The sequence below is a fragment of the Mytilus trossulus genome, chromosome 12 (genome assembly GCF_036588685.1).
Source record: "Mytilus trossulus isolate FHL-02 chromosome 12, PNRI_Mtr1.1.1.hap1, whole genome shotgun sequence".
Taxonomy (NCBI): domain Eukaryota; kingdom Metazoa; phylum Mollusca; class Bivalvia; order Mytilida; family Mytilidae; genus Mytilus; species Mytilus trossulus.
The window spans coordinates 53,358,262-53,369,325 of NC_086384.1; the positions used below are offsets into that span (position 1 = coordinate 53,358,262).

General features: G+C 32.4%; 1 protein-coding gene across 1 annotated transcript in view; it reads left to right on the forward strand.

Moving 5' to 3' along the window:
• LOC134693719 (orexin receptor type 2-like) overlaps positions 1 to 8,613 on the forward strand; it is a 33,036-nt gene extending 24,423 nt beyond the window's left edge. The window contains exon 2 of the mRNA XM_063554619.1: positions 6,749 to 8,613. Within this exon, the coding sequence (XP_063410689.1) occupies positions 6,841 to 8,019 (1,179 nt within the window). The 5' untranslated portion in view covers positions 6,749 to 6,840 and the 3' untranslated portion in view covers positions 8,020 to 8,613. The remainder of the gene's footprint in view (positions 1 to 6,748) is intronic.
• Positions 8,614 to 11,064: the final 2,451 nt, after the last annotated feature.

An 11,064-nucleotide genomic window follows, 5' to 3' on the forward strand; every position in this document is an offset into this window, starting at 1 on the left:
ATATCTTTGAAGGATGACGAGAGGTAACCATAGCCAATATATGTGTGGGTAACAAGAGGTAACCATTTTCAAAATATGTGTATGGTGACCAGCGGTAACCATTGTCAATATATGTGTAGGGTGACCAGAGGTAACCACATTCAATATCTTTTTAGGAGACCAAAGATAAACATATGCAATATCTTTGTAAGGTGACCAGAGGTAACCTCATTCAATATCTGTGTAGGGTGACCAGAGGTAACCATATTCAAAATGTTGGTTGGGTGACCAGAGGTCACCATATTCAATATCTTTGTAGGGTGACCATAGTCAATATATGTAAAGGATGACCAGAGGTAATCACATTCGATATCTGTAATGGTTTACCAGAGGTTACCGTTTCCAATGTGTGTGAAGGTTGATCAGAGGTTACAACGTTCAATATATGAGTTGGGTGACCGAAGTTTACAAAATTAAATATAAGTAGGCTAAATATACGTAACCAAATTCAATATTGATGCACGGTGACTAGAGGTAACCAAATTTTATATTTGTGTATGAAAAGAGGTTATCACTTTCAAAATATGTGAAGGGTGACCAGAGGTACTGTAACCCCATTCAATATATGTGTATGGTCACTTGAGGTATTTAAAATTCATATATGTATAAGGTGACCAAAGGTCACCAAATTTAATATTTTAGTAAAACATGTATAATTAATTATATAAAAACTCCACAGTCATCAGTACACTTTCGTTATTACGGGACTTACGAAAGAACTCACACGATGGGAGCGTTCAAGGCATCTAACATCATTCACATGATTAAGAAGATTCCTGCTGTTCCTTACTTTTTTAATGTTGTAAATGTCTTCTGGTATATCTGTTTACTCCTTGGTTTTTATTGTTTTTGTCTTAGTAGGGGGACCAGAGATTACCAAAATCAAGACCTATTTAGGGTGACACACGGTAGTAAAAGCCAGTTTATACGTTTTTTTTACCGAAAGTAACTCAATTAAAAGTACTTTAGTATGTGAAAGGTGTCTAGATATTTATAACCGTGATCATTATCTGTGAAGGATGGCAAGTTTATAACTTATTCAAAAATCTGTGTAGGGTGACCAGAGGTTTCCATATTCAATATATGTCACCAGAGTTCATTATGTAGAAATTGACAGGATGAAACAAAATTCAATATCTGTTTAGGGTGGCAAGGTTGACCAGTGGTTACCAAATTCAGTATCATACATGTTATGATGGTATGATACTAAACCCCTAACGGGAAGGATTGTGCCTGACATCATAATATTTCAGTCAGTTTAATTGAAGTCTGGAGCTGGCATGTCAGTTAACTGCTAGAAGTCTGTTGTTATTTATGTATTATTGTCATTTTGTTTATTTTCTTTGGTTACATCTTCTGACATTTGACTCGGACTTCTCTTGAACTGAATTTTAATGTGCGTATTGTTATGCGTTTACTTTTCTACATTGGTTAGAGGTATAGGGGGAGGGTTGAGATCTCACAAACATGTTTAACCCCGCCGCATTTTTGCGCCTGTCCCAAGTCAGGAGCCTCTGGCCTTTGTTAGTCTTGTATTATTTTAATTTTAGTTCCTTGTGTACAATTTGGAAATTTAGTAGGGCGTTCATTATCACTGAACTAGTATATATTTGTTTAGGGGCCAGCTGAAGGACGCCTCCGGGTGCGGGAATTTCTCGCTACATTGAAGACCTGTTGGTGACCTTCTCCTTTTGTTTTTTTTATGTGGTCGGGTTGTTGTCTCTTTGACACATTCCCCATTTCCCATCTAAATTTTATCTTATAATTTGTCGATAAATTCAATATATGTGAAGGGTGACCAGAGGTTATCAATTCAGTATCTTATTATTTGTAGGTAAATTCAATATATGTAAAGGATGATCAGAGGTTACCAAATTCAATATATGTGTGGGGTGACCAGAGGTCATCACAATTAATAATAAAAAAGGTGACAAGATGTAACGAAATTCAATATCTGTGAAAGGTTGCTGGGGTGACCAGAGGTAACCAAATTCAATATCTCATAATTTTTAAGCGAATTCAATACATGTGTTGGGTGACCACAGTTGACCAAATTCAATATATGTGTAGGGTGACCAGAAGTCACCACATATAATTATCTAAAACGTGACAGGATGTAACAAAATTCAATATATGTTTAGGGTGGCGAGGTTGACCAATAGTTACCAAATTCAGTATCTTATAATTTGTAGGTAAATTCAATATAAGTGAAGGGTGACCAGAGGTTACCAAATTCAATATATGTGTAGGGTGACCAGAGGTGGTCACCACAATTAATTATGTAAAAGGTGACAAGATGTAACGAAATTCAATATCTGTGTAGGGGGGCATTCAATATCTATATTTGTGTCAGGTAATTGGAAGAACCACTATAAATTTATCTGCAAAGGGAGTAAGGTTAATAAAGTAACTATGTATTTGTATCAAATGACCAGTGTAACTGTAAGCACAATTAGTTTCTGTGTAGGGTGACCAGAGGTAACCAATGACAGTTTAAAGTAGCCTGAGTGCGAGGCATACCATCTTTTTAGTTATATGTCATAAGAGTGCAATATAGGCCATTAGGTTATTTTTTTTTTCTAAAAAATAAGCCATGTCACTCGCTTTAAGATATTAATAGAGTAAAGGGTGACTCTTCTATTCATTTTTAATTGTTTCGTTTGAGTGAATCATTATGATAATTGATTATTTGTGTATTTTCTTTACTTTCTGTAAGTCTCTCAACAGTATCCTTTGAAATATGGTAATTCCGTAACTTTGCATTAAGCTAATATCCGTATTACATAGCAGCAATTATAAACTTTGTATCCCCTTAGTAACGTACTTTCACTTTTAACCGGAAATCATGTACTATTTTTTGTCGCGTATAGACTCAATTTTAACCGTTTCTGTTCAGGTGACCAGTGGGCACCGTTCAGCGTAACTATTATCCTTGTGCAGCCATTACCGGAAGTCATCAAATCAATGACGTAGATAAATACCATGGTTTTAATATTTTAACATTTTTATTACCGATTTACATAAGTGTAGCAGGACTGTCCATACTATATCAATATCAAAATAAATTAACCTGCTACCTTTTGAATCAATATCTATTTCAGAAATATTTCAGAATCTCCCGTGAGAGCGCCAAGTTTAAGCAAAGATAGAACCGCGAGATTAAGGATTCTTATGATGATAGTACAAATTATGCTAATGAAAATAGAAATAGTTAATCACGTAAGCAACGTACATGAAATCGGAATGTTCCATGTATTATGTACTCGATAAACTGCCTATCTGAAAATAAAAGAAAAAAGAACTATAATACAATCTCATAAAACATTTAGTTTAAAACAAAATATGCAATCAATTTTGAAAATAATGAAAAAAAATTATAAATGTAAAGAATATACATAGAAATTTTAATAAAACAAAGGTTTGTCTTTGCAAATATGCTATATTATATGGTATATGCTGTTAAATTGCCAAAGCATGATCATGCTTTTGCAATTATACAGATTTAATAATTAAACTATTTATCTTAATTTCAAGATTACTTTGCGTGCATTTAATCATTTTTAGATGTTTTGTGGTGAATTGTAAGAACTAAGATAAAAAGTGTTTTAGTGCATTCTTTTTGTCACCGTTATTCCGATACAATAATTATTGATACCATAAAACAACTCATAGTGCATTTCGGTGTACAATTTTAACAAGAGCAGCATCCCATATTGTAAACAATCCTGTATTTGTGTCCCTTCCGCAAATCAGGTTTAACATCTCTTCATTCTTCCCTTGTTATGAAAACAGGTATATTTTGACATATTTAGTTTTATAAATTGTGACTTGGATGGAGAGTTTGTCAACGTATATTTGTTCCACCTAACAGAAGTTCCAGTGGAAACTTTATTATAAACAATGTCATAATACCTGTACCTGTCGGAACAAATATTCTATACTATTTATTCCGTTAGAAACATCTACTGTAATATTTATTCCTGTGGAAATAATATTCCAGAATATTTTTCCGTTTGGAACTTATATTATGAAGGAACTTCTATTCCATGACAAGTTGTCTCATTGGCACTCATATTACATCTTCGTATATCTATATAAATGAAAAACATGTTTCGAATACTTTGGAATACCCTATAAACAATATACAGAGAAAAGAAAGACTGCATTATTTTTAAATAATTAAGGAATTATTTTAAGAATGTCTTAACGTTTTTTCTTAAATAATTAGTCTCTATACGGAGATTATTGTGGTATAATACACGAAATGCATGTACTTGTACCAAACGTAATATTATAATTAGTATTTTTTTTAAATTAATTCTTATTTCTTACATGTGTGTACCTTAATTGTATTTTCGAAACAATTTGACATGTTTGTTTTATTTGACCGTCAGTTGTCCGTGCACATGTCTATTCCTGTAATTCAATAGTTCACTCTAGAGTTTGTCCTTGTATTGTATTACATTATCACTTGAATTACATTAATTTGTTTTGTATTGAGTTTCAAAGACAAGAAACATTCTGATAATCAAGTTATCAACCCTGAAATATGATGAAGGTTTCACCTGCGTCACGGCTATAATATGGTTGGTATCAATTGTAAGAGACAGACACGGCTGGCTGACACAAAGTTGTCGAACCCCCACGTTTTACACTTGCCCATTACATGAACTTCTATCATACATTTGTTGTTTAATTTTAATCTATTGAACTTATATTATTCTGCTGATTCTAATCTAGCATTGAAATCAATATATTGTGTTCACATTTATAACATTGGCAATGCTAAAGAAAATTCACTGTTTGGAATAGCGTCAGAAGTACCAATTTAACAGCACCAGGTGTGCTCGTATTTTGACAATCAATGTCTTTTTAGTGATGTTCGAAGCCATATTAATTTAAAAGACATTATCACTGTACTATTATGCATATTTTAGGGGCCAGCTGAAGGACACCTACGGGTGCGGGAATTCTCGCTACATTGAAGACCCATTGGTTGCCTTCGGCTGTTGTTTGCTCTATGGTCGGGTGGTTGTCGCTTTGACATATTCACCATTTCCGTTCTCAATTTTATAAACCTAACAAAACGGTTAAAAAGCTGTGTAAATAAAAATAAAAAGACAAACAGTACTATATAGATATAGGAAGATGTGGTGTGAGTGCCAATGAGACAACTCTCCATCCAAATAACAATTTAAAAATTAAACCATTATAGGTTAAAGTACTACCTTCAACACGGAGCCTTGGCTCACACCGAACAACAAGCTATAAAGGGCCCCAAAATTACTAGTGTAAAACCATTCAAACGGGAAAACCAACGGTCTAATCTATATAAACAAAACGAGAAACGAGAAACACGTATATATTACATAAACAAACGACAACTACTGTACATCAGATTCCTGACTTAGGACAGGTGCAAACATTTGCAGCGGGATTAAACGTTTTAATGGGCCCAAACCTTCTCCCTTTTTCTGAAACAATAGCATAACATCACAACATATAAAAACATACGATAAAATATCAATTAGCAGACTTAACTCAATCAAAAAACGTATGATTACACAAAGAACGAATAAATTTGATCTGCGATATCTGAATACAAATGCACAGTTAATTAAATATTAGAGACAAACAGTCATGACCAAAAGGCTATCAAACAAATTCAAACACACTGAGAAATATTTAACCAATCAATGTTCACTTTAGAAAAAAACCGGTTTTTATAATCTTGAAGTTTATACAAATGTTGTAAGAATAAGTGAAAAATTGAAGATATTACAAATAATCAAAGCTGGTATACAGCCAAGATCCATATAAATAAAAAATGACAAAAAAGCATTATAAACAGTATCAACAGGTCGAATTAACAAGAAAATACGATTTGAGAGTACTCGCAGTTACTGACAGCTAGTTAAAAGCCAAAACCAATTAATAGTAAAAAATCATGCATCAGAGACCTGGTATATATACCTGGTATATAGCCAACCCAAGGATTTCGTTTAAGAATCAATCCGTTGAAAAACTAATACAAAATTTCCAAATATAACTAATTCTTCATATATTGGTCAATTGCTTTTTTTTTTAAATTTAAATAGTTAAAGCGTATCAGATTTTAATCACACAAAAACTATTGTTTTTTTTAAATTTAGACATCTGAAAACAGTGATTGCGTTTGCCCCGAATGTGGAATAATTCCCTAGGGATTATGCATCAACAGTTTCTTCAGTACTTCTAAGTAACAAGTAAAACATTCATTTATTGTGTTTGTTTATAGAGCTAATGTATCATATGCATTAAAAATAAGAAGATGTGGTATGATTTCCAATGAGACAAATATCCAACAGAGTCCAATTGACGTAGATTTTACCAATGACAGACAACAATGAGAACAAAGCAAAAAGACATATAGTATAGTCCGCTATATAAAAAAAAACCCTGCTCTTTTAAATTATGGTGTCCCTGAGCTGACCTAAACGAGACCTTATTTGTATGGTTCATGTATAGACATTATCCTCGTAGTGATGGATATGCATTAAGTAAGTTTTCCGTTACAATTTGTTTTGAAGACTTAACAATATATCCTTTTTTACAATTAAATTGTCCACTAGTGACAATACTAACTTAATTAGTAGTCAATAGAAAGCTTATTGAGAGAAACAATGGCGACTTTAACATTATAAATTTAAAATATTTGTTTATTTTGTAGGTATTAAACTTTGGGCAACAGACAATCATGTAAGGAGATAAAGTGATAAACAGCTATAAGCCAAGGAAACAGTTGTCTTTTATTCAAGAACAATGGATGATCAAACTGAAAATCTTGTTGTTTTGGTACTTCTGGGAATATTCAGTGTAACCGGAAGTATCGGGAATGCACTGGTAATATACATATATTCGAGGAAGCGGGACATAACAACGTCGTCATTGTTTATCTTAACTCTTGCTGGCACTGACTTGTTTACTTGTTTGATTATTATCCCGTACAACATTGTGGTTCTTTATCTTAACTATACACTTTACTACGAATTACCATGTAAACTATATATGTTTTTGATTACGTGTAATGTCCCGTTTTCTGCATTTGTCATGGTCGCCATCGCATTCGACCGATATTTCTGTATTTGCCATCCATTTTTACACGCAATTACAATTCCAAGGGCTAAAATAATCGTCATGATTATGGGAGTGTTTGCTTGTATATTAGGAATAATGACATCCTTAACTCATGGAATATTCTCTATCATAGATCCACCATCGTTAAATATAACTTTAAATGACGTCATTAATTCTACAATGTCGTCCTACATATCAAATAATGTAAATGACACAATATTAGGTAATAGTTCCGTTACTCCTTCATTATCAACAGTAACCACTGGTATAAACGAAACTGTCAGTCCGGAAGCGGATGTACCTGAAGGTTATGGTCCTGGGATGTGCGCGCCAAGTACCGAAATATTCAACAGCACTGTCACGTATATTTACCAAAAGATTTATGCTGGATTTTATCTGATATCTTTTCTTATTGTTCTTATTTTGTACGGATTAATATATCGATCGATTCATATTCGACGTGCATTGAAGGCAAAACGAAAACGATCAAGTTTGTTTCCCGCTTCTCCGAATGAATATTCTGCCGTTGATACACAGATGACAGTTTTAAACAATGGCCACGAGATCGATGGAAAAGATGCAGATGGTCAGAAAAAGTTTAGAAAAAAAAGTCTGGGCTTGAAAGAAAAAGTGTTTTATGCCAACATACGAACTGCCGCCATGTTGTTTATTGTAACCATAGTGTTTTTGATTGCCTTTTTGCCCTCGTGGTTGATGGCACATGACCTTGTGCCGTTTAGTAAGATCTTATTTTACATGTATTTTATTTACAATGTTGCCAATCCTATTATATACGCCTTCATGAATACTTCCTTCAGAGACGATCTACAGGCTGTCTTTAAAAGAATTTGTAACAGTAAATAGGATCAACTGTCACTGGTATAGCATGAATTATATTATATCATACGATAATTCAAGAGGCATTCCGGATCTTCTGTCACTGGCATATCATGAATAATGTTATATTATACTATCATTCCAGAGGCATTCCGGATCTACTATAACTGACATATCATGAATTATTTTATACGATCATTCCAAAGGTATTCCGGATCTACTTTGCTCAAGGTTTTATATCATCATTAAGACGATTGATTTAAAAACAATGTCTGAAAGAAAATCTACGAAATGAATTTTCACTTTGCCATGATAGATAAAGGACACAACAGATCAGCAAATTGATGTATTGTATTAGTATTTATTTGCTCTTTATACACGTGTCTTACAAACGTTATGTATGTATCCACTTTCTTTAATATTCTAGAGTGTGGTTGTAATTGTCTACAAATATATTGAAGCAATTTGATTTGCAATTTAAACATAAGCAATAAGTTAATTATGTGTGTTCAACAATCTTTTTTTTGTTTTTGTGCTATACTTCCTTACGACCCATTAAAATAAATACAATTTACGAGACAAAAAGATATCAAATTAAAGCAGGGACACTTATATTGATATACTGTTTCTTTAAAAGTTATCATCTTTAGCGGCATTTACCATAACTGGTTGTGTGGTTCCTTTATGATTTGGTCACAATTTGAATCCATGATTTGTTTTCTTTTGTTTTGTTTCGACTGTTCCTGATATTGGTAAATCTAGACGAATACTCTTCAGACACACCTTACAGATAATTTGTTTTGTTTCAGAACCTTTTGAACATATTCTTCTATTTATTTAAAAAAAACAATCATTTATTTTAAATATATAAAGGACACGGTTGCCAAATTATAGATACATTATTCAAGTTGTTGAGAAGATCCATTCTCAATCCATCATCTTTATTTCTATTTATCTGGATGCGTAGAATTCTATTTATATGAATTAAATATGAGGGAAGTTGTTTTGTTTATATATTAGTATTAAGTCTTTTTAATAAGTTAGTGTTCTTAGAAGATTTAGAGGGAAAGTTATTACAATGTATACACTTTTTATAAAATAATTCTTGTTGAAGATCGTATGAAGAAATTCATATGTTGTGTGAATTTTTGTTATTTTGTGGGTGGCCGTTTACTTGTATACTTATATGTACTTTCTGTATTTTGTCAAATATGTTATCTGGTAAAAAAAAATATTTTGAATTTGTTTATTCTTAGAAAAATCTGAGTGTTTATTCACAGCAGATACTGTGAAAACCTACAATAAAGAATATGGACTTTGAACTAAAAAGGTAGTCTTTATACGTATTTTTCATCAATTATTAATCCATAAGTAACTTTTCGATTATTGGAAAATATTGCTTTTAAAGTATCAATTTCATACAATACCATTTCTAACTTCTAAATCTTTGAAATTTCTTGTTAAAATGTCTATTCATGTGACACAAAATATATAACAAATGATGTTTGAAACTTTTGTCTATCTCTTATTTGCCATTATTTTCTACATGTTCTACAAAAAAATTCAAAAACTCCCAAAACAAAATATAGAAATTGTTTTTTTATTGACAAGAAGTAATGCTTTTTTCAAATACATTTCACCTTTCAGTTTAAAAAGATCAAGAGGAGAATATTTGAGCGCCCAAAGTACTAGTTCATCTGCATAATATAAATATGTAATCATACATATAAAAAAGAAGATGTGGTATGATTTACTCTGAAAGTAATCTTCACAAGAAACAAGTAATTAATAACTAGAGATAACCATACGACCTTCAAAAATGAGCAAAGCCCATTATGTACAGGCAGCTGTAAAAAGCCCTGAAATTACCAATGTGAAATAAATCAAACGTGAAAACTAACAAATGTTAGCAAAGTACAAAAACAAATTATAATATAGCAACAAGCGATATACACCGAATTATAGGCTCCAGACTTGGGATAGGCACAAACATACAGATATTGAAAACAACACGTTATTAATTTCTTGCGTCCGAAGCGCTTTTCTGGATTTACCTTCATCAGGAACGCTCAAAGCCAAACATTTGAAATCCAAAGATGTATAAGTACCGAAACCGAATGTGTCGATAAAAATTAGTGTAATTCTTTGCATGGTGTTAATAAGCACAAAATAAAGACATAAAACACAAAGCACTGATCCAGGAGTATCACCTTTCCATTAGTCAGACTAACGTCTGACCTCAAACAACCCTAAAATCAAGCTTCCCTTAGAACAAAACTCTAACTAGTACACATAGATGAACCTAGAGGAACGATGCAACAAACATCACGTGACAGGTATGACAATGACAAAGCACAGGTACCAGCGTGACCACACTTCGACAGCAACACATGATGATTTATGGGTTCAGGTATCAAAAACAAAACTTATGCTACAACATGAAAACCCTTGTGACAATCTTCTAAAAGAGAAAACACAAAATGAATTGAACTTCAAACACTTAACAACGGAAAAAAATAGGACAACATATTTGTAATAAGATCTTAAAAAGCACAGCAAACCATTCTATCCAGTTTTATTTTAAATCTAAAATTATTTGGCGAAGGCCTCGAGTATTTCATTGAAACACAATTCGTGACTTTACGATTTATCGAAACAAAACGTAAAATCACAAAAAAACTACACTAATCGGAACTTCTAAAATCACATGGCCATATCAAGTATCAGAACTCATTAAAGCGAATTAACAAGAACTGTAATATTCCTGACTTGGAACAGGCATTTTCGAATGTAGCAAATATCGTTACAGACTCTAGCAGAATGAGTTAGCTGTAAATATACACACTTTTACAAACATGACATAAGAATATCACCGTAAAAAGACTATAACAAGAAACAAAAAACCGTTTCATTGCCATAAACTATTTTACAAAAAAGTTTATCAAAATCTACAAAAAAATCTTGTACAAAGGCAATACTGATCAAAATAAGACGGAATAAATATTATAGAATTTCTCTTACTATTCCTACGGGATAAAGAGACTTATTACCGTTCGCTCATACATATAACTA